At 47.2% G+C, this 23,153-nt stretch overlaps 5 protein-coding genes across 8 annotated transcripts in view; 3 read left to right on the top strand and 2 right to left on the bottom strand.

The window, feature by feature from the left end:
• Window positions 1-310: 310 nt before the first annotated feature.
• On the top strand, window positions 311-1,941 carry SERF2 (small EDRK-rich factor 2). The gene is made up of 3 exons (XM_072623640.1): window positions 311-554; window positions 1,027-1,135; window positions 1,605-1,941. The coding sequence occupies exons 1-3, from the start codon at window positions 548-550 to the stop codon at window positions 1,666-1,668; spliced, it is 180 nt and encodes a 59-aa protein (XP_072479741.1). The 5' UTR covers window positions 311-547; the 3' UTR covers window positions 1,669-1,941.
• On the bottom strand, window positions 1,604-7,712 carry SERINC4 (serine incorporator 4). 2 transcript variants are annotated; one of them, XM_072623636.1, is made up of 13 exons: window positions 7,345-7,712; window positions 6,994-7,105; window positions 6,286-6,456; window positions 5,872-6,050; window positions 5,421-5,500; window positions 5,209-5,302; window positions 4,731-4,942; window positions 4,380-4,475; window positions 4,132-4,258; window positions 3,637-3,709; window positions 3,430-3,478; window positions 3,212-3,341; window positions 1,604-3,036 (listed from the first exon to the last, which is right to left on the bottom strand). In XM_072623636.1, exons 2-13 carry the CDS (start codon window positions 7,096-7,098, stop codon window positions 2,838-2,840), a joined length of 1,515 nt encoding a protein of 504 aa, XP_072479737.1. In that variant the 5' UTR covers window positions 7,099-7,105; window positions 7,345-7,712; the 3' UTR covers window positions 1,604-2,837. The 2 variants fall into 2 exon arrangements, with proteins under 2 accessions (XP_072479737.1, XP_072479738.1); XM_072623637.1 differs by having other exon boundaries at window positions 6,282-6,456; window positions 7,345-7,711.
• Window positions 7,713-7,757: 45 nt separating this feature from the next.
• Window positions 7,758-9,077, top strand: HYPK (huntingtin interacting protein K). The gene is made up of 4 exons (XM_072623639.1): window positions 7,758-8,046; window positions 8,176-8,231; window positions 8,620-8,671; window positions 8,919-9,077. The coding sequence occupies exons 1-4, from the start codon at window positions 7,885-7,887 to the stop codon at window positions 9,012-9,014; spliced, it is 366 nt and encodes a 121-aa protein (XP_072479740.1). The 5' UTR covers window positions 7,758-7,884; the 3' UTR covers window positions 9,015-9,077.
• A 576-nt stretch (window positions 9,078-9,653) lies between these two features.
• On the bottom strand, window positions 9,654-18,331 carry MFAP1 (microfibril associated protein 1). Its single transcript, XM_072623638.1, has 9 exons — window positions 18,081-18,331; window positions 14,440-14,659; window positions 13,509-13,638; window positions 13,235-13,422; window positions 12,648-12,756; window positions 12,383-12,543; window positions 10,992-11,151; window positions 10,468-10,557; window positions 9,654-10,374 (listed from the first exon to the last, which is right to left on the bottom strand). The coding sequence occupies exons 1-9, from the start codon at window positions 18,157-18,159 to the stop codon at window positions 10,192-10,194; spliced, it is 1,320 nt and encodes a 439-aa protein (XP_072479739.1). The 5' UTR covers window positions 18,160-18,331; the 3' UTR covers window positions 9,654-10,191.
• Window positions 18,309-23,153, top strand: part of WDR76 (WD repeat domain 76) — a 57,083-nt gene continuing 52,238 nt past the window's right edge. The window contains exon 1 of one of the 3 annotated variants that reach the window (XM_072623626.1): window positions 18,309-18,507. Coding sequence is in view for 1 of the 3 variants with exons in the window: in XM_072623625.1 (XP_072479726.1) it covers window positions 23,059-23,085 (27 nt within the window). In the remaining 2 variants the exon portion in view is untranslated. Of the gene's footprint in view, window positions 18,723-22,474; window positions 23,086-23,153 lie in introns of those variants that run through there. The other 2 variants (XM_072623627.1, XM_072623625.1) reach the window with 2 other exon arrangements.

Genomic DNA, 23,153 nt, shown 5'->3' with positions numbered 1-23,153 from the left:
GGAGGCCTAGGCCCTTCCCAAACAACCACTCTTGGGAGCACACAGAGGCAGGCATCTGTGCGTTGAAAGGGTTTATGAAAAACTTCATCCACTTCAGGCAGCGGGGATGCGCCCACAACCATAAGAGTAGGGGACCGCCCCTTCCAACCCAGGCAACTGGGCCATGCCACCCGGTCACGTGTCAGTTCCCCAGCCAAGGAACCAGGGAGGGGCCGCCCTTCCGGGAGCGCCAGGGCTCCGCCCAGCCACGTGACGCAGCCTATTTTCCTTAGGCCCCGCCCACGCCCTGGATCGGGAAGCTCCTCCTTCTACAGTGCCCTTCGTCAATGATTCTCCGCCCCGGGTGAAGGAGTCCGCGGGGCGCCCGTGAGGCCACGTGATCCATACCGCCCAATAAGAAGCGCCGTTGGAGGGCAAGGCGAGGGGGTGGTTTGGGTCGCTGGGGAATTGGGCGAGCACGTCACGTGGCGGGGAAGGGGCGGGGTCGGGGACTTCGGAGAGGAAAGAGCGGACGCCACCGAGTCAGGCCGGAGCCGCTGCCGTCGCCATGACCCGTGAGCACCGACGCCCCCTCCCTGCACCAGCCCCAGGCGTTTCCTGGAGCGCGAGGCCTTCCCGGGGAACCCCCGTCTAGGCCCCGCTCCGGAACCACTCCCATGTGGCGGTCTCCCCAGCATGCCGAGGCCCCCCCTTCCCCCTTGAAGCCTCGGAGCCCAGAACGGCAGCCCTGGGAGCCCAGCCCGGGGAGCTGAGCCCCCTCCCCCTGCCACGCAGAGCTCTCCCCTCCCCCCCTGCTCCCCGCGAGCCCTCAAGTGGACGTCCCCCTGCCCACGTGTGCATGGGGACCCCCTCCCCCAGCCCCCAGCGCTCCTCCGCCTCGGCCCCCTCCCCCCAGCTTCTTCATCCTCCCTGTCCTCCTCTCGCCGCGGTCAGTGTCCGCTGTCCGATCCCGGGACCCGAGGGGGAGGGGAGGGGTCTTGCTCCAAGTGCCGGGGGTCCCACCTTGTTTCTCCGCCTTCTCTGCAGGCGGTAACCAGCGTGAGCTTGCCCGCCAGAAGAACATGAAAAAGCAGAGCGACTCAGGCAAGGGAAAGCGCCGGGACGACGGGCTCTCTGCAGCGGCCCGAAAGCAGAGGTAGCCCCCGGGAGGGGAGAGGTGGGAGTGCCCGAGGGGTGCAGAGGGGCCTGGGGTGGGGAGGGCCGTGCCCGTCTGCCCCCTTTCCCCTCCTTTCACCCGAGTGCCCACTAAGCCAGCCTACGCATTGGCAGCTTAGGACCGTTTAGGAAGGCTTGGGTCGACTTGCAGCTTTAGCTAACCACATTTCCAGTGTTGCTGTGTTTCCGGGTCCCATGTTCCCCCCCCCAATGTTCCTTCCCTACCCCACCCCCCACTCTCCCGTGGGGCGCACTCTGGGTCTGTATGTTGAGGCTTTTGGCCATGTAAAAAGCTCCAGCCCTTTGACCTCGCAGGATTGTGGGCATCTCATCTAGATGATGAATTTACCCCTGTCCACATCCATTTTATCCTCTCTGCCCTTTATCCCCTGCGTCCTGTCCTTTTTTGCCCTCTGGTACCCCCAGTGCCCCATCATCTCTACCTCCAGGGACTCGGAGATCATGCAACAGAAGCAGAAAAAAGCCAATGAGAAGAAGGAAGAGCCCAAGTAACTCTATGGCTCATGCCCATCTCTCTTGCCCGTCGACCGTGTGCCTGGGGCCATCCCGTCACGCTCTCGCCTCCTCCTGTAGCGCTCACAGGTCCCAGAACTGATGGCATTCCCTCCGCCCTGTGTCTGCAGTGGGTTCCCTCTGTGCATCCTTCCCCCCAGGCAGCCTTGCTCTCCTCCAGGGCATTCCTGGGGGTGAGGAGGCTACCCTCTCCCAGTGTTTTTTATTCCTATGGGGCTTACCCCAGAGTATTAAAAGTAGCTTTGTAATTCCTCTGATGCCTGTGTGACTAAGGGGGTCCGCTTGTGGGGTGGTAGGGTGGGATGCCTTCTCAGACTGGAGGAAAAACATTTAGAAGAGTTGGTTTGAAGCTTGATAAAATGATGGGAAGAAGGAGATTATAGAAACTATCTTTATTCTATATTAACCACATTGAAGCAATGTGTGTGGAGGAATCCTGAGAACCCATAAACCTCAGATCTTTGTCTTGTACTTTTGACTTTTTCTCCCCTTCTAAATCAGAAAGCCAGCCCAAGGGAAAAGGAAGGGGTCAAGTTAATTTATCTAATGGTAGTTTCCTGGGTGTTGCCTTCTGTGCCTTCCTTCTTCCCTCTGTCTTCTGGTCAATAGAACATTAATTAGTTCATTCACCTGTTATGTTTGTCCTCCAGTCGCAGTCATTTCCCTAGGATGATCCTTTTGTCCCCAAGATTACAACTGAAATTTAGCAGATCCCCCTATACCTTAGCCCTAGGGCTTTCTGGAGGGACTACTTTGCTTTGGGGGTTAAACTCCTTGACTACATCGCTAGTTCCAGAACCAATTTAAATTTTCCTTTGTCCAAAGAAGAACAGTGTGTGCTCTCTGTTTCTCTGTCTCCTGACTACTCCCCCTTCTCATGGTATTATTGACCAGTTTCCTCCCTTCCAGCTAGAAGGCTGAGATATGAGAAGTGTTAAGTGGGGGTGGATAGCAGGTGTTTGGCTGCTGACCGGGAGTCGGTTCTGTGCCAAGAGCTGCTGGCCTAGAGAACTGGAGACCTACCTCCCCGGACAGAATTGTGGCCAGAGCCCTGTCCATCATCATATCCGCAAACAGCGGAACAACCGGGCTCGCTATTCTGCCATTAGCCCAGCATTATTAGGGACAGAACAGCTGACAGGCTCCAGTTAGGTAGAGACATGGATTCGCCGGCAGCGACGACGTATAACACGAGTAGGTTGAGAGGGTCCAGTGGCTGGCCAGCAAACTGGAATCAGTAGCAGTCCCAAGTAGAGTAGTACACAGGTCCAGCATGAAGCGATCTTGACCCAAAAGGTAGCCCAGCTACCTCTTGTGAAAGTGGTTTCCAGCTCTGCCCCTTCATAACTGTAAGGCCAAGATCTCTGTTTAGAAGGAGTAGATTCTTGCCTCTTAAATAGGTGTCTTTCCATTGCCTTAGGCTTAGTGACAAACTCAAATCCCATCCCAAAGGCCCTCAGGGATTTCTCTTTTCTTAGGAGGTCAGGGTTCAAGCTAGGTTTGGGTACAGGATTCACCTTACCTGAACCAATTAGTGAGAGTGACCATGACATAGAGTGAGGCTAGGAAGAAGACGAAGTGGAAAGCAGAATAGCTGTAGGAGAGTCGGTTAGTGGGCGGTGTGCCTGGGCCTGCCTCCTCTCCACTAGGCCCTTTAGACAGAAGGCCAGATTTTAGGCTCCTTACCCTCCAGAGCTCCTATTGTACTGTGCTTGTGCATTCCCCCCACTTTACACTCACCTCCCTCTGGTGATAGATTGCTTGGGCAGCAGAAACAAACGGAAGGCTTCTACAAAGTAAAGCAAAATTTAAAAAAAGGATGGCAGAGGAAGAGGTGAGTTATGGAGATGGTCCACAAGAACAGGGATGTATGTTGGGGGATCCCAGGTAAGAATCCAGGTTTGGGATGTCACAGGCATAGAAGGATATTTCAATTTTCATCCTCACCTGAAACTCATAGCTGTAAACCTTGACCATCCACAAAGGGCCAAACACTTCAGCCAGGTAGGAAGCCTCATTACTGTGGTAGAGAAGACGGTTACCTCTAGCAGATTCAGTGGTGTTGTAGGTTTTATAATAGGGATAATAATTGGGGGATGGGTGGGTGGCTTTAAATTCTGAGGATGAGAGGTTCCTATCGGGAATCTTTAGGTATCCATGAACCCCAGTCTGATGTGGCAGTTCACTCTGGGTATTTAGGGCCAGTTAAGTGCTTTCGGTTGATTAATTGTGGGTGTTAAATAGTGCTCAGATGTTGGCTTGGGGACACAAAGGTGTTGACCTGGTTCTGACTCAAAGCATCTTTTTTCCAGAGACTGCCCTTGTCTTGGGATGTTTCTCATTCTCTAGACCTCTGATTTCAGTCTCCAGTCATTCTTCTGTTGCCTATTTCCTCCTGCTCTCTCTCCCCCGTCTGCTCTTGTAGCATTTCCCTTTACTCACCAGGCAAAAAGCACACAGGCATACATGATGCCAGCACTCAGAATGGTCAGAGAAGTGTCCGGCATCTGTGCCCCTACCTTGCTCACGCTAGGCCGGCATATGGTACGATTCTGTCCGCGAAGTAGCACTGTGGGGGTGAAGTAAGGAGGAAAGAGAACAAAGATGAGAGCGCAAGTGTAAGAATTAGGCAGAAATGGGATGGGAATGAAAGGGAAGACGGCACAAAGAGCCCTGGGTTCTCTACTCACCCCTTTCTGGGGGCCGGCTGGACAATGCAGAGAAAGTCAAATACACGATATAGCAGCTGATGATGGAGGCTTGTAGGGGGCCAGAGCAGGGTTGTTCTGAGAAGAGACACCAAAGACTATTGCTCTTTCAGGGGTGACAATAACTTCCCGTTCCCAGGGAAACATCTGTCACTTGTCCCAGAGATTTTGAAGGCAGGACAAATTCACCAAAATAGCACCCTCCGCCCCCAAAAAAGGGGGAGACCAGATTAGGAAACAAGAATGGATAGGAGACCAGACCTTGGCAGATTTTTTAGGGAAAACATCCCTTTAATGGCAGGGAGGGAGAGTTAGATCCAGAGGTGTACCCACTGAGGCGGATGCCCAGAGTGATGGAGAGGAGGGAGATGATGCCACAGAAACAAAGGTTCAGGCCGAGGAGAGCCTTGTTGAGCAGGCAGCCAGCAGGATGGGTATAGTGATGGAACAGAAGGAATGCTCCTGCTCCAGCTATGCTGTAGAAAACCAGTGTGGCCAGTAGCACTGCCCCAAACCAGCGCCAGTCCTGGGCAGCCCCTGTCAGCCTGTGTGTGAGAACCATGAGCATGGCGTGAGGGCTATCCCCATCTCCTTTTACATCAGGATCATCATGACTTCCTAGTCAAGATTCTCCTAGGTTTCTACCTAAGTGAATCCCACCTCATTCCACCTCCCAGGTAATGGGTGGGGGGCTACCGAATCATGTGACAGTCCACCCCCACTGCTGTGACCACACTGCTAAACATATCTAGGGCCTATTTAGTGGTATCTTTGCATCCTAGGGATGCTCTCCAGGGATATTTCCCCTCACCAATTTTTGTTCCAGGTGTGAGCAAAGGCTGTGATGAGCACCAGCTGCAGAAGGATGAAAGCGAAGCCTCCACAGATACCCACATAGTGCCATGCTGCAGAATGAGCTCCGATAAGTAAATATAGTTCAACTCCAATTTATCATTAGATGTACTTCTCCCTCCCCTTCCCACCACCCCCAGAACTAAGGTTAGAATGAGGGCTGAAGGTTACCTGGAAAGATATGCTCATCTGGGATACAGAAGGCAGCGGTACAGAGCCCCAACAAGGCCAGCAGCTTCAGGATCCAGAAGCTGGGTCACAGGAGAGAGAACATATGCCCAGGGCAGAAGGAGTAGGAAGGGATAAAAGTTATTAGAAGAGAAGGAATATAATAGCTGACATCTATGGAGCACTATAAGGTTAACAAAACATTTATCTCTTGATCCTTACAGCTCTGTAAGGTAAGTAGTAACCTCACAGGAACAGAGATCAGGTTACAAGACATAGACAATGGAGTTATAAGACTGCTGGAACTTTGCCCTCTCCTCCTATCCTTGTGACTTGTGCTCCCTAATCTGGCACATTTTAGCCCTTCCTGGAATTTACTTGATTTGTTTCTGCCTTTTCCCCAAGGTTTTATTCCTTCATTTCCCCAGATAAAAACATTGTATACCCCACATACCCATTGTGAAGCCGAGCTCGGGGGCTGGTAGAAGAGTTGACATTAATCAGGATCACAGCTTGCAGCAAGTAGAAGGTGGCAGTGCCAGCACATACTCGGTACACAGCCCCAGAGCCAGTTGGTATTGGGCAGTTATCCTGCTCATAGGGAGTGGTACACAGACCAGAGGGAATCAATACCTAGGGGCAGGGAGGGTGGAGTTGGAAGGGAGAACAGAGAGGAATAATCGAATTTTGTGGAAAGAAAGGTACTTTGTTCCCCAAACTATTCTAAAATTTGCTTCAAGTTCCTTTTATTCACCTAGCTACATCCCCTGGGTTCTCCCTTCTACCCAGATTCCTTCACATTCCAGTTTTTCCCTGTTTTTTTTTTCTTCACTACCCTGGCCACCCTTAATCTGTTGACCTCACCCACTTTGCCCCAGAGAAGGTCCAGGACTGTTCTGGAGAGCAGGAGGCAGCAGGTGGCTGAGGCCCCCACATGTAGAAGGGTGTAGAGCAGTCGACTGCTAGTAGATTCCTTCAGAGGAGGCAATCCAGAATAGCAGCAGCTAGTGCAAGGAGCAGGACCACAGCAGCATGATGCCTGGGAACAAAGGTGATGTAGAACAGCTGTCTCTAAATTTCCTTTGAGGGATGGGGGGATTGAAAATGGGAGAAATCTAGATGTGGGGGGAGGGGGCAGGTGTGGGGCTGTGCTCAGAAGGGACTAAGGTGAATGTGTGTGAAGGAAGATGTTAATGGATGAAGCAACCTTCAAGGAAATCTTTCCTTCTTCCCAGGCCTCTAATTTCTGAATTCATTTTCATTTAGACTGGAGCTCTCAGATGCTCTGGGATCAATACTGCTCACTGGTCCTTCAGACTCAGGACTACATCAAACAGACCCTGTCCCAAGAGCTTTGTTTACTCAGATCTTAAATTACAACCAAAACCTGACCCCTCCTTAGGAGTTCTGATTAGGGTTTTGAGGAAGAAATCCAGGGGTTAGGAAGATGGGAATCAGGAATCTCACAGTCAGGGTAAGAGATCAGTTGATTATTTGGCCCGATTTGCAGGTAAAGTGGTTCCCGGAGGCCTTATTCTCTCCAAAGGGTACATACACACAGCATGTGCCCTCTCACCTGGTACAAGAGAGTTCTTCCCAGAGTACTGCTGATCGCGCTCCACTGCTGGGTCAGGTCCATGGATGAGTTAGGGCTTCTGGGAGGAGCCTTCACTCCTACCATCCCTGACCTGCAGCCCAAAGGTCTAATTAGTGCTTCCGCCAAGGAAAAAAGAAGCGGCTTGCCCTGTTCTCAGTGCCTCCGGGATCGTCCTCTACAGGAGCTGAGATTGCCTGAATATCCAGGCTGTGGCTGGTCCGGAGGAGCCCCTTGGCTGGGGTGGGAGTCAGGACCCCTGGGAGAAGCAACCTGGCCCTCCCATATCTCCTTCACGGAGTACACGCGTGGGTGAATGTGTTCGGGCCCTACCTCCTTTTGTCCCCTGGAGCCCCTGGTCAATCCACAGATTAGGTGGGAAATTTGCATATCTGGCTTGGGCTGGATTAACTTGTTAATGGGTTTAGGATTTGACTTCATCCCCTGGAGGCCTGTCAGTGTCAGAGAAAAGGTGATGGGAGAGCCCAGGAGGGGTGGCGGTGGTGCCGGCTGTTTGGGTCCATGTGTGACCTCGTCCTCGCCGCGGGTCCAAGTCCAAGCGCACGGGGCGGGCAGGGCACCGGGACACCTGGGCGGAGAGGTTCCCTCTTTCTCGGCTAAGACTGTCACTGTAGCAGCGAGGGAACACCCGCAAGCCCCGCCCCTTCCGCCCCGCCCCACTCGGGCGGCCACGCCCCTTCTTCGTCCCAAGGGTGGGGGCGTGGCCGCAAGGCGTCCTTAGGGCGGCGGCCACTGGGAGCGCTGCAGGCGGAACTTGGTCCCGGATACACGGGGGGCGGGGCCTCTCCCGGAAGTCGCGGAACGGTGGGCCCGGAAGACGCAGTGCGCGGGAGGTGGCACGGCCGGGACGAGATGGCGACCGAGGGTGATGTAGAGCTGGAACTGGAGACCGAGCCGAGTGGCCCCGAGCGGCCGCCGGAGAAGCCGCGGAAACATGACAGCGGCGCGGCCGACCTGGAACGAGTGACCGACTATGCGGAAGAGAAGGAGATCCAGAGCTCCAACCTGGAGACGGTGAGGGCCTGGAGGGAGCGAGGAGCCTGCGGAGAGGGGCCCGAGGGGAGGGAGGGGGAGGCGGCCGCGGGGCCTGCAGCTGCCGGGACGCGGAGCTGAGGCCCCCGCCCGGTGCGTGTTGTGCCCTAGGCGATGTCGGTGATCGGAGACCGGCGGTCCCGGGAGCAGAAGGCCAAGCAGGAGCGGTAAGCGCGCCCAGCACCTCGAGCCCCTGACCCGGGCGGCCGCACCGAGCACTTGCGGAGTGCCAGTTCGGTACCTAGCCCGAGCGGGACGCCTAGTAAGAGCCTCCGCACGAGTCCCGGCGCTGCTTCGTGCCTCCACTGGAGTACTGCCCCTCCCGAGAACCGCACTGACGGTCCAGGCCCTGATGCCCCTTGTCTCGCCCCATCCCATAGCGGGGTTCCCCACCGCTCTGCAAGACTCGGCTTAGATGCTGAGCAAGACCTTTCACTGCCCCGCGCCCCCAGCCACTTCGTAAGATTCTCGGTGACTTCTTTGTGACCCTACTGCCTTGCCCTCCGTAAATCCTTCCTGAACGAATATGTTATTTGTGAACAAATAACTTTGCAGGGAGAAGGAATTGGCAAAAGTTACGATCAAGAAGGAAGATCTGGAACTAATAGTAAGTGTCATCCTGGAGGTGGCTGGCTGGGCTTCCCAAACAAAGTGTGAGGTGGACCACAGCCCTTTTAGAGGTGGGAAGGGCTGTGGAGTGTACAACACGGCTTGCCCAGAGTTGAGAAGATTGGGCACCATGTTTTCCAAAGTCTCTAAGAGGGAAGTGGTACCAGTTGTCTCTGAGTGTCTGGCTTTATATTTTTGCTGTGGGCTGGAACGGACCCTTGTGATACCTGTTCCTTTTCCTGCAGATGACAGAGATGGAAATCTCAAGGGCAGCAGCAGAACGGAGTTTGCGGGAACACATGGGCAATGTAGTAGAAGCTCTTATTACCCTCACCAACTAACCTTTAAATGACCACACCTTGATGGATTTATTTATTGGAATAAAGGTTTCTTTCTTTCTCCCACCTTTCTTTGTAGTGTTTCATTGTTAGATGGGAATTGGGAATGATAAGGTTATTGAAGCTTCTGATTGTTGTCCTTCTATCATATCATTTTTGTAATAAGTGTCTTCTTTCCCTATAGGATGCAGCCAACTCACAAATCTGGGAGGTGTAAGGCAATTTAAAAATTTAATACATAAGTTGCTTCTATAAAGGGGATAAAAAGACAAGTGAAAACTTGATTTAAAATATTACTAGCCATCTCACAACATTAGTGTGTAGCCCAAGCCATGTTTCTGAACTATGATAAACATCACTGCCTGTGGTTAACATTATACTGCAGTAAGGCCAAATAAGTACCCTAAGGTTTAAAATGTCATATGAGTTGATATTGTTAATTGATAATTATTTGATAATTGATACTCACTTAAAGTACTGTATTTTCAACAGAAGTTTCAGATGTGGAAGATTGTTTGGAAGGTGGAACACATCTTTCCCTGAAACTAAATGAAGGGAAGCTAGAGCTTTTTTAAAAAAAATTTATTTGTCAGGACAAAGGAAAAAAAAGGTAGGCCTTGAGTAAGTAAAAGAGTAAAAAAGTAAAAGAGTAAGCATTTTTATAAGTTAGGAGTCATTATATCTGAATTGAATTTCTTATCTGTACCATAAGGTAAGACTACATTATAGACTGTGGCACTACATTTATAGATGAAATAACATTCAAGTCCAGAGAAAGAGGAAAGGTAGGAAAGTGTCAAAAACAGGTGTTTTTTTTTTTTTAATAAGCTTAAGTTCCCTATTAGTATTTCTTCCAACTCTAAGGAGATACTGTATTATTTCTTTGTAACCCACGGTCTCAACTTGAGTCGTAAAACCCAGAGTTTGTATGAGAAGTGATGAAACCAAGTCTAGGATCTAGTCACCAAGCCCAGGCTTAGGGCTCATACCTGGATATTGTTTTTCAGCATTAAAAATTCCTCTTGCAGTCCCTTGTTTTAAGGTCCCTTTGGAATCGTAAAAAGGGTGCTAGGCTCAAAAGGTTCCTGACAGGAGGTTCTGCTTGAGCAATCTTGAAAAAAAAACACCCCAAAGCAGACTTCCCCATGTGTCCATAGTCAGGGAAGTATGTGCTTGAATCCTAAGTAGTTTTCCTCTTCTTGGCAGATGGCCTCTCAAATACATCTCTTACCCCAGCTGCTTTTTGCTTGAAGAATTTGGTATTTTGGGCACTCTCTTGACCCCAAGCTGAATCAAAGGAAGTGGTATCTTGATCCACAAGGTGGGTGTACTTGGTTCTGCCCGACCGTCCAAAGTTCTTGACCTGAGGGGTGAGATGATAAGCAACGACATTACATGCAGAAACTGTACCCTGTTCCTTATTGGATTTGTCTCCACCATGCTACATCTTCCTTACCTGCATAACTTTGGGAAGAATAGTCTTATTGAAATGATCCTCCAGGGTGGGAGCACTGAAATCTCTCTTGTATACTTCTTCATCTTCATCCTGCAGATAGGAAAAGACCCATATCAGGTCTATGGTCAGACTACATCATGCCTTCTAGTAAAACAATAAACATTTTAGCATATACTACTATGAGGGACATAGAGGGCACTGCTTCTACCCTTAAAGAGCTTACAAACTAGCTTGGAAGGTAAAATGAAACAAAATAAATGAGGTAATATTTAAGCAGATGATTCAGATCATGGAAGTGCTGTGGAAATTAAATGTAAAGGGAAAAATCACAAAGGGGTAGTGAGTCTAGGAGAGCTTGGTGGAAGAGCTAACACTTGTTTCAACTACTCAAAACAAATCTGGAAACTTCCCTGGCACTTCTTTCTACTTCCCTGGTGAATGTCTTATTAAAAGCTCTACCTAAATTTACAAGGAATAAAAGTTTTCCTGATTTTCTTCTTTGTTCCCTTTCTCTTCTTCCTTACCATGAAGAAAGCACCCCGGTGATAGTACTTCTGCAAGAACTTGTATTTGCCCTTGACAGCTTTGTTGGTAATAACTTTTCCATTTGCTCGGAGTTCAGCTCGTCTTTCTTCTTCTGTCAGGTTTCGCATACGTTCGATCTCTGCTTTCTCCTTCTCAATCCTGTTCAGGGCAGAAAATTATCAATGCTGATCCAGTTTACTTTAAGCTTTAGGATATGAAAATAAGATAGTGTCTACTCCTTTCCTCCAAGCAAGTCAGCCATACTAGTTCCTGCCTTTGGCAAGCCAAGCTCCAAAGCCAGGTGTAAGAGATATTTACATGTTGTAATAATTAGGATACTGTGGAAAGAAATGCTCCAGAAGGGTACTTGGGGTTGTGTCAGCAAATCCATCTATAATACACTCCCTAGGAAAATGGTTCCCAATGTTTTAAAATTAGTCTACCTTACTTGGTATTTTATTTTACATCATCCATTCTCTTTGTTCCTAAAAGTTTTGGGACATTAAAAAAAATCATAGTGAATGAAATTTAATTTTTATGAGAACTTGGTGACATGTTGTAAGATGATAATGGAATTATCAATATAAAAAAGCTGAGTTTAGGAATCAGTCCTTAATTTATCACTCCATGATTTGCTAAAATAAAGGCTCTCAATGCTTGCACCATATATGAGACCATGGTGGGCTGTAGACTTATTGGCAAGAAATCTGGCATTCCATACACAAGCAAACATCTTTTGCAGGCAGGCAGACATCCATCCATCCATCCATCCATCCATCCATCCAAATATTCTTCAAATGTATAAGTGCTGGGATTAAAGACATTTTTAAAAAGCATCACTGAATTCATATCAACTGTGTATTTTCTCAATCAATGAATACCAATAGCATAATTACTTTGGGAGGGGAGGAAATGATTTTTTCATGTTAAAAGAGTATCCTCTTAACATAAGATTAGGAATCATTGCTCTAGAACAGAGTTTGTTAACGTGGGGTCTGTTAATCTGGTTGAAAATTTTTTTTATAACTATTTCAATATAACTGGTTTACCTTGGAATCCTGTCTTTTATTTTATACATTTAAAATTTTTCTGAGGAGGGATCCACAGGATTCCTAGACTGCCAAAGGAGTCCATGACACAACAAAGTTTAGGATCCCTTACTCTAGAATGAATTGTAGATACAGGGACATAGTTGCTTAATGCCCTCATTTAATGGTTTGCCCATCTTTTCTGACTAATGTTCCTCCCCTAGTGGCATACATGAATAGGTCTTGATTCTTCTTAGATAAGATGTGCAGTAACTGTTCTGTTGCCAACAGGACATTGAGGCCATGAGCCTTACACCTGCTATGTTCCCACCATCAAAAGGGCAGCCCATTCTGTTACTCACGCTTCTCGATCCTCTCTGTCCCGTTTGATTCTTTTTAGCTCCCGAACTTTCCATGCCTCATATTCCTCCTCATCGTTCTCGTCATCTGTATTGAGTGCATCTAGGGCAGCGAGGGAACGTTTGTTTTCCTCCAGTTCCTTCTTTGTCTCCTCTTCCACGATCTAGACAGGAAAGACCAGTTCACAGTTGATGAGGTAGTTCTCATGGGATAACCCCAACTGTCCAGCCCTCCACCTAGTGCTCCTCAAAGATCCCATCCTGGCACCTTGAGTGTATACTTGCGCCTCTCCTCAGCCAGACGTTTTGCTTCCTGTTCCAACTCCTTTTGTTTCAGTGCTTCTGCCTCACGCTCTTGAACTGTGACCCGATCCTTCCTATAGCAACAAGACTCTATTAGTATTCTAAGGCTCCTTTGTATTAGCATGTATCTATTCTGAACCAGATTCTATCCTATCAGAGCCAAGCAACCTGAGGGTACAATTCTCTACTGAAAGTCACACAAGCCTTAGAGGAGCAGTGTTCCATTGATCTCAGGGTGTTCAAAGCTTACCTTAATAAATTGCTGGTCCTCAGGTAGTAGAAACTCTAGTAAAGATGAAGACATTATAAATTTTGTTCACTAAATGCTAAGAAACTTTGGGCAACTTTTCCAAACTCTCACAAAGATGAGAGTGAGGTGATTTTAGGTCCAGGGACCCTCTTATCCTCATCCATCTTAATGTTTTATGAGCTTGTCAATATATATTTCACCTTGATGCTCCTCTAAGTCACAGGACTGGGCTTCAAAACGTCTGGGATAAACTACTAGTCCTTTGTCTTCTGTGTTTCAAGACTGGATATTTTTGTACTTACTTTCGAATGAAGACTGGCTTGAGGCGAGGTTCCATTTCGTCCTCACTGTCTGTATATTCTTCATACTCAGACTCTGATTCTGATTCTTCACCAGAATGCCCTTCATCCTCCACTTCCATGACTTCCATTTCCTCATTTTTCCTCTCCTGTGCTCGCTGACGCATCATGCCACGCCGCCACTCAATTTCCTGTCAGGACCAAACAGAGTGGTCACCAATGTGGCCTCCACCTGTCCACCATGGCTTCCACTTCCCCAACCATGCCCTTCCTTTACCTCATCATCAATTTCTTCCTCCTCTTCCTCACTACTGTCCTCTCGCTCCATTCGCCTCGCATCTCCTTCTACTTCAGAATCGCTTTCTCCCACCACTTCAGGCTCTACTATTTTCCGGTGCCGGGCCAACCTGCAAGACAGTCACATCCTCCAGTACACAGCATGTGAATGCCAGCAATACTTGTGGGGGCACATGTTTGCATTTTACCACCCCTTCTGTACCTAAATTGGGTCATCCTGATCTTTTTTTTAAACCAGACCTGTGGTTGCATTGGTGTAAGAAAATCATGATGAGGAATTCAAATCATGATGAGGAATTCATTTAAGTGTTTTAGAGAGCTCCCTGGGGCACTGAGAGGTTAAGTGATTTGCCCAGGGTCACAGAAAGAGTGATAGGTTTTAATTAAAGAATTTTTCCCCCCTCAGTTGGTGGTGTGAACATCATTGTCAACACCACTGCTGCTACCCAAAGAAGAAACTGAGGCACAGAGAATTTATGAAGTTTTACCCAAGATTTCAGCGAGAAATACGTAATCATGTTGGCCCTCGGATGCAGAAGCTTCAGTGGCTTCTCAAAAGGCATCTGGCTGGGCAATGTTCTAGCACACACAAAGATCTTTGCTGACAGATTATTTGTTACGTGGGATCCTTTATATGATCCTAAACTAAACAACATCAATGTAATTACCCTCCAACAACAACAACCACCTTTAAAGATAGGTGGATAAGTAAAGCATCCTGATGAGTTCTCTTAATTCTTTAACATTTCTATTAAATAGACTTTCCTTCACTCAATCGATGCCTTCTATTCTCTTAACAAGTTAATTAAGGTCCCAGGATAGGCTGTGTGTGTGCATGTTTCATGATTTTTTCTAGATCATAACTCACTCTAAGAGATTCAGATACAGGGGTGCACAGCTCTGGTCATTACCTTTCTTCAACATCTTCATTGATGCGGTTCTGCAAACGCCGAAGCCGGGGATCACTAGGTGAATCCTCTTCCTGTTCCTCAGGTTCTGCTTCTTGCTCCTTAGCTTTCTTGATGAACTGAAATTCTTCATCCTCCTCATCTGAGGACTCCATAGGCGCATAGTCTGGCCTCTTCCCAGATACATAACGTTTCACCTTCACTTTCTCCATTGAAATTTCCCCTGGATGAGGAAGGTAACTCATTAGTTTCCAAAACACTCTTTGCAGACACTCCTGACATCACAATTACAACATGAAAACTTATCTATAACATTCCATTTCTCTCTTAATCTCTAGTAAATTCTATTAAATGAATTTATTTATTCTTGTGTACCAGCACTAAGGGGAGATACATTTAGTTCACAGGATAGGATTTGGCACTAGAAAGGACTTTAGCCCAGGAGTTCTTAACCAAAGACAACTTAAGATAATATGGGCTTACTGATGAGTTTTAGCAGCTTATATGGCTAGTTCTATGCATAAAGAACAGAAGTCTGTCAATTGTGTAAAGGATGTGTAGGATAGCATGGAGGATAGAAGATGTATTAGGAGAATCCTGAACAGCTTAGGCAGGCAGCAAGGAGGGCCTGTACTATACAGTAGTATAGTACAGTAGCAATGGGAAAAAAGGGTAGGAGGAATACAAGAGATGACAGAGATGAAATTAACATGCCTTGGTACCTGAGTGGCTATGAAAGGTAAAAAAAAAAAAAAGAGTCAACAGTAACATCATGGTTTTGAACATGGGCAAATGGTAGAGCTATTGAAATAATGAAGTTGGGTAGAGGAATAGATTTTTGGAAAAATAAGTTTTGATTTCAGATCTGTTAGTCTGAGATGTCTACTACAAAAGTAGAGATTCTGTAGACAAAAAGATGTGTTTAGAACTCAGGGCTATTATCTATGTAGAGGTAATAGTGAATGAGATTATTAGATGAAAGACTGAAGAAAGAACAGAAGAGGGTTTATAATAGATGGTCAGGGAGATGAAGAATTAGTAAAGGAAACAGAGAGGTAGTTTATTTCATCACAACAGAAATGTGACATTTTTGATGGTAAGTGGAAGAAAGAGCTATTATACCGGAGGGGACTGGTTAACAAGTACTGAATGTTGCAGAGTGCTCTTGGAGAATGAGGACCAAAAACTGACATTTGATTTGGTGATTAGGATGGGCGGGGGCCTTTGAAAGCACAGCTGTGATAGAAAAGGTGGTGAGGAAGTGGAAGTATTAGGTGAAAGCAAAAGTTCTGCATTTCTAACTTGCTGCTAGACATTCTGCCAGCCCCACAAAATCAATGTCTAAAACTAATCATTTTTCGTTACCTCAGCTGCACCCCTACCTGACTTCCTATTTTTATTATCATTTTGGTTTAAAACCTTAAAGTAGTCTTTAACTCTTCCCTCTCCTTACATCTAGTCTTGATTCTTCCTTCCTCAATATCTTTTGAATTCATCCCTTCATTTCCATTTCTACAACTTCTATCCTAGTTTAATCCCTTATCTGTGGGATATGGGGATAGAGCTAGAGCAGGTCTGTCCTTCTCCTCCACCATCTTGGCTCAGTCCCAACGTAAGCACTTAACTAGACTGCTGTAATTGTTTAGCTGGCCTCCTTGTTTTTTTGCTTTTGACCCTTCCAATTCATTTGCACACTGATCTAAGATGAATTTTCCAAAATTGATTCAATGTCCTCCAACCTTTAATGGCTCCATGATTGCCTTGTTCTCTCCAAAGTTACAAATGTTCTTAGCTGCCAAATGCAATGGCCTTTTCTTTATCCTCATTCTCCTTGACCTCTCTTCAGCCTCTGACACTGTTGATCACTTTCCCCTCCTTGATGTTCTCTTCGAGGTTTTGGGGGTACTACTCTCTCCTGGTCCTCCTCATATCTGACTGCTCCTTCTCTGTCTCCTTTGTTGACCCTTTTCTACATTTCAGTTGTTGATCTCATCAGCTCCCATAGATTTAATTACCACTTCTGTGCTGATGACTCTCAAAACTACCTACCTACCCCAATTTCTCTGCTGACCTTTAATCTTGGATCTCTAATTGTCTTTCAGACATCTCCAAATGGATGTCCAGTAGACATCTTAAACTCAAATTATGTCCAAAATGGAACTCTATCTTTCCCCCTAAACTCTTAATCCCCTCCGCACTCGGGCCACAAATGTACAGAGCAACCTCATCCTCCCTGGTCTTCAACCTAGCAATCCAGGAGTCATCCTGGACTCCTCACTATCTCTCAACTCCCACACCCAAGCTGGTGCTAAGACCTGTGTCAATTTCACCTTTGCAACTTCTCTTGAATATGGTCCCCTTCTTTTCTCTGACACTGCCACCACTCTGCTGCCCGCATCACGTCACACCTGGATTACTGTAATAGTCTGCTGGTGGGTCTGCCCGTCTCAGATTTTTCCCTATTATAGGTATGACCTCCATTCAGCCACTGGTAAGTCCAATCATGCCACCCATCCCCATATTCAAACTCCAGTGGCTTCTTATTGCCTCCAGAATCAAATGTAAAATGCTCTGTCATTCAAAGCCCATCATAATCGAGCCCCCTCCTACCTCCTTCTTTCCAGTCTTTTTATACTTTCCTCCCCAAAGAGTACTCCTTGATTTAGTGACACTGGTCTCCTAGTTCCACCAACAACACACTTCATCTCTCAGCTCTGGGCATTTTCTCTGATCGTCCCCCACGCCTGGAATGTTCTCCCTCCTCCCCTCTGACTACCGACTTCCCTAGCTTAAGTTCCAACTAAATTCCACCTTCTACAGGAAGCCTTTCCCAACCCCTCTCAATTTCAGTGCCTTTCCTCTGTTAACAATTTCCTATTTATCTGGTATCATAGCTTGTTCAATTTCTTTATTTGCGTTGTCTCCCCGTTACATTGTAACCTCGTTGAAGGCAGACGCTGGCTTTGGTCTTTTTGTAATCCCACCCATTAGTACAGCGTGTGTCACACAGCTGGGGCTTAATAAATGTTTATTCATTTACAGACCACACCACAACGTGTCCATCCTTTATTACTCAATTCATCCTCCCCCTTGCTGCCTTCTCTAATTAGCCACAGCGCCGTTCTTAGGACACTTATTTTGTATTATAAATATTTACGTATGCATTTATGCACGCAACTCATCCTGTCACTCTTTCTCCGCCTCCCTCCCCCCTTACAGTAACACTGTAAGCTTTCTGAGGGCAAGGTTCCTCTACTTTATAAGTGTATACACTCATGATCGGACCCAGACAATCAACGTCCGCCTGCAGAACGAGGGGAGGAGGAGGACGGGGTGTGTGCAAGTCCCTGCGGTGAGGACCGCGGACTCAGAGGGCTGGGGTTAGAAGGAGGTCTGGGAGTAAAGTTGGCTTCATGACCCATAAATGGGGCTCAGGAGAAGACTGATGAAGGGCAGGTCAAAGTGGTAACGATGAGGGACAGGCTGGAGGAAGCTCCGAAGGAAAGCCAGAAATTGGGGGGGCCGGCTCTGGTGTAGCGTGCTTGGGGGGGTAGGAGTCGGGGGTCGCAGGGCACCGAAGCACGGGGAAAAAGGGGGGTCGCTGGCTGTCAGAAAACCCGGCGGGAAGGTTTTGGGCCCCTTACCTTTCTCATTGCGAACGGGGACGGCCCCAGCCGTGGAATGAATGGGGGGCTGTTTCATGAGGGCGCTCGGGACCGACATGATGGCAATAGCGGCGGCGGCTGCCTTTCCAGAACCTGAGACGAAGAACAGTCAACACAGACAACGTACAACGACCTCCCTTCTCTTCCGGATGTAGCAGCGAGTCCGGGAGCCCTGAGGAACCGGAAGTGCACCACAGAGCGCTTGATTGGTGAATTGTGGGATCGTGGATGACTTAGGGGGACGGCCCGGGGAGGAGAGTCGCGCGGGCTGTCAGTGCGCAGGCGTCGAGTCACGTGACCTGCAGATCGGGGCGGTGCCTGCGCCTGCGGGCGGGAAATTCGCTTTTTCCCAAGTGTCCTCGCCCTTTTTCCCCTTGGGTTCGGAGGAAGGGAGTGGAAATCTCAGGTGGGACTAGGGGTGTCAGAAAGGAACACGCGTGTGAGGAGTGGGAGGTGGTTTCTCGTTGGTTCGAGAGGTGGGGTAGGCCCTTGCGCAGTGGAAGGGCGTTGCGTCCTCGGCTTGGCCCACGGCCGCGAGCGTGAGGGACGGCTGGGTTGTGAGCCTCGGCCCTGCCACCGGCACTCCAGATCAGAGGATCCAGGGCGGAAGGGACCCCGAAGGTGGGCTGAGGCTCAGGAGCAGCCTTTAGTAGGGGGTGAGAGCCTCCGTGGAGGGTGCGAGCGAGGGTGGCCCGGGAGCTCCTGGATTTAACTGGTTTGAATGTTTGCAGCTTTTCAAGTTCCTTGATTGACTGTTGTAGCTTTTTACTTTCACTTAATATTTTATCTGATTTTATCCCACCCCTTTACCATGAAAGTCAGGGCCTCTTCCCACCCTTTCACCACAAATCTCTACATTCCCACCAGGGGGTCCCCGGGTGTTGAGAAATAGGTTGGAGGGAGGCAGGGGAGGCCTCTGGGCCCCAAATGCCGTCTTCTCGGTCCAGCTGGAGCCTATTGTGTTCCTTCCGTCCGTTTGCACTGCGGTCCATAAGCCCGTAGTTACTGCGCATCTGTTGTTGGGGAGCGCCGGAAGGGGGTGCAAAGAAGTGAAGGAAAATCTAGCTTTCTGGCATCTAAGAGAAGTAAATAATGCAGATTTGTGAATGGATTGTGTTCTTTTGGAATAAAGGACTCAGCTTAGCTGATGAGAAAGGGTATTCCAGGTACCCTCGAGCTGGAGGTGAGCAGTAGAGTGCCGTGGGGCGGCAGTAGGGGCAGTTTAAAAACTGGTAATTGTTTTAGCCTTGGATTATAACCAGATCTTCTATCTTTAAATGTAAAGGCTGCTGAACACAGAGTTTGATTGCTTTGTTGATACACAATAGCTGACCTTGTGATTCTAGAAGGTTTTTTAATCATGCATAAAACATACGCTTTTAGACCCAGACAAACCAGTAAATAAAACCACCTGTTGTTGGCCTGTTGTTTAGATTAGAGGACTGGGAGAGAAGGATATTTTTCCCGTTTCAGAAATCGTTCTCAGCTGTACTTCAAAATCAGGACTAATCAGAAGGTAGATATGACGTTTAGGGAATGTAATGTGGAATAGATCTGAGACGAATTTTTGCTAGTCTGCCTTCTAGTTTTCCCAGCAATTTTTGGCTAAATAATGTATGTTTTCTGCTTTGTCAGAGTTACTGAATTCTACAGTGTCCTACTGAAGTTTTATCATTTTTTTTACCATTTCAGGCAATATAATGGTTATAAGGAATATGACTGTAGCTGGAAGAGAACTCCCTCATTTTATAAATGAGGAACATGAGGCTTAGAGGGGAAGTGAATTGCCCAAGAGCACACTGCACAAAAAACATTTCCAGGTTTTTTGATTTGTCCATTTTTTATCATTAGGGATTTTGAACATCTTTTCATGTAGTTCTTAACCTGTATTTTTTTTCAAAAATTGTTTATGACCTGTTGACACTAATAAAGTATCAAGGGAAATTTATTGCAGCAGAGTTCAGAGGAATTGAACACGTTGGCCAAAGCGGGCCTCCTTCCTCTTTTGGGGAGGAGTGAGTGTCAGATACATAAGTGAGATTGGCTTTATACTGTTAGCTCAGGACAGATCATCCCATCAAGAGACGGATTGGTCCATTGTCCATTAGGTCATGATCTTCTCTAAATGCCCATTACATAAGCACCCCTGGTGAGATCCCCCCTCCCACACATTCTTTAACATAGGACCCATGATCAGAAAATGGAGGGATAATATTATGCCGAGAGTGTCTGTTTATATACTTGAGGTTCATTAAGCAAACTCAGTGAAGAAAAGCCTTCTCCTGGTAACTCTAGGTCATTTTTCCCTGACTAGTTCCAGCTAACTGTAGATTTGAAACTTTGTAATTTTCTGAAGGCCACTGTCTGTCTCTTGATTGGTTGAGTCCACCTACAGTCAGCTAGGCTTATTATCTGAATTCTCACTGACTTCATCAACTAATAATAACTTCTGTGGAAACTTAACTTTTGCTGTCTCTTACATGACCTGTGGCCATTCCTCATTGGGGAGTGTAAATTAATTTTATAGCTGTCTATCAGTTCTTTATATGTTCTGGAAGATAAATCTTTATCAGATACATTACAAATCTGTTTTCCTCACTCTTTTTATTTTAGACTAGATATTTTTTAGTTTCTTGTGCAAAGTTTTTATTCTTGCATATTCAAACCCACTGAACTTTGTCTACTAATTTCTTCCCCTTTTTTTGTTTTTTAAAAAAAGTTTTTTTTTTCCATTATTGGAACAAATATTTCTTTTCCTTGCAATTTTTAAAATAATTTATAAGAATACTTAGATCACATTTTCTGTTTGCTTAACAGGTTTATCAAAGCTTTTTTCTTCTCATTAGATATTAACACTGTTGACTACCACCTTTTGGATACCACTTTCTTGGTTTTTCCACTTCTTTCACTGTCTCTTTCTCCTCTTTGTGGTATTGCCTATTTTTATATTTTTGGCCCTCTCTCATTTCTATACTATTTCCCTTGGCAATTTGATTAATCCCACCACTTCAGCTTCCACTTACTGAGATAACTCATCTGACTCCTCTTCTATGTCCAGATCTGTATCTCCTTCTGTCTACAGAATACCTCTACCTAATTTTCCATTGACACTTGAAACTCAATATATCTAAACCTGAGCTGTTACCAAAATACAATTGTTTACTATAAACATTTTTTAAAAGCCAATTACTTTTTTACTGTGCCTTACTCAGACCAAACCTGGACTATTACCTGTGGTTTTGGGGCATCAAAACACATTATACTGCACAAAACTGTACATAATTTCAGGGAGGACATTGATAAGCTGATCCAGTAGAGGTAGAACAACATGGTGAAGGGCCTCGATTTCATGTGTCCACTTGAAAGTTTGGTTAAAAGACCCAAACAGGCTAGGTGATATAGAAATTCATATTGTTTATTTCCTTAGCTAGCAGATACATGCATACACAGAGCCAAAACATGATTTCTGACTGATAAAAGAATGACCAGCCTTAAACAGGTTTTAGAGCAATCTCAACTCAGCATGTCTATGTCTCTCGAATTTATGATCTCCATATATGTTTAACCATAGTATGAGAAAAGGAATTTTCTTAATTGAATAGGTTGTAAATACAATAAGATAAGAGAGTTGACAAAGTGTCGATTGAAATTACAACCCAGGATATCTGTTTTCTTTACCATTAACATGATATAACACAGTATATGTTCATAAAATATTAAGATAAGAGAAAGTCCCTTTATTCTAGGTAGTGTCTGCTTAAGGCCCGCTGTCCTTGGTAGGCATTAATAGAAGAATGCTCAGGTCAGCTCTTGTTGACACGGAGGCGTTCTCAGCGTTTACTTAGATCTGTTGCTTCTTCTGGTTGATTAGTTGAGGCTCTGGCCCTTGAGGTTCCAATGATATTACATTATTATCACGTTATATGAAGGCCTGTTGAAGGATGTTTCACCTGGAGAGGTAAAAGGACAGCCACACTTTGAGTTCTTGTGACTTTTTTGAGTGGGTTGTTACAGCCATGTTCATAATTCTCAATCATTTCTAAAAGAAAACAGTCTTATTCTTCACTTTGGAGGGCAGAAATAGGAGTGATGAGCAGATGTTGCAGAGGCCAATTTAGCTTGGTGTTTAGTTAGAGCTACCCCAAAGTGTAACGGCTGCCTTGGACCATTGAGTTTCCTCCAAGGGCAGACTTTCAGGCAGAGGCCAACTGGCCATTTGTCGGTTGTGTTGAAGAAGGAATCATTTCTCAGGTGCCATTTGGACCAGGAGGACACTGAGGTCCCTTTCAACTCTGAGAATCTGCAGTTCTGCACTGACAGGCTCATCTTTATATGCTGTTTTAAGGTTTTCAAAGCGTGACAACCCAGTGACAAAGGGGAGGGCGCTTCCATTTGGATGAGACGTAAACCAAGGTCCTGTAAGATTGCCTAAGACACAAAGGGACGAAGTGCACAAGCCGAGCTCTTAATGTCGCTTTGCGGGACCAGACCCGCACACCCTCTCACTGCCCAGGCAGGGTTTGCCGTGGCGGAGGGCGCCCTAGCCCCCTCCGCATTGGCTCTGTCCAGTGGCAGGTGTGTAGAGCCCAGGACCGGGATCCGGAAGATTGCTCTGTCTGAGGTCGGATCTGAGCTCAGCCCCGTTAGCCCTGAGAACCTGGGCGAGTCACTTAACCTTCTTGGTCTTGGAGAAGGAAATGGCCCAGCACTCGGGTAACTTAGCCAAGTGATCCCACATGGCATGACGAAGGGACTGAAGGCGATGTGACCACTACCACCGGTTCTCTCCAGGCAGCGCCTGGTTTAGCTTCCGCCTCCCGGTTCCGCCTCCCGGTCCCGCCCACCGGCCGGGCCGGGCCTCCTCCGCCCGAGCACCGGCCTTCTCTGTCCCCGCCCTGGCGGGCTGCCTTCTCTTGGCGGGCGCTCTTGGCGGGAAGGCAGCTGGAGCTGGGAGAGAATGGCAGGGTCCGGGGAGCCCCTCCAGGTGCGGGCTTTGGAGGTTGAGAGCAAGTGGGGAGCTGGACTGCACAAGCCTGAGCAGGGGAGTAGGCG

The sequence above is a fragment of the Notamacropus eugenii genome, chromosome 7 (genome assembly GCF_028372415.1).
Source record: "Notamacropus eugenii isolate mMacEug1 chromosome 7, mMacEug1.pri_v2, whole genome shotgun sequence".
Classification (NCBI taxonomy): domain Eukaryota; kingdom Metazoa; phylum Chordata; class Mammalia; order Diprotodontia; family Macropodidae; genus Notamacropus; species Notamacropus eugenii.
Note: the sequence above shows the minus strand (reverse complement) of the source record. Positions and strands in the feature narration are given on the sequence as shown.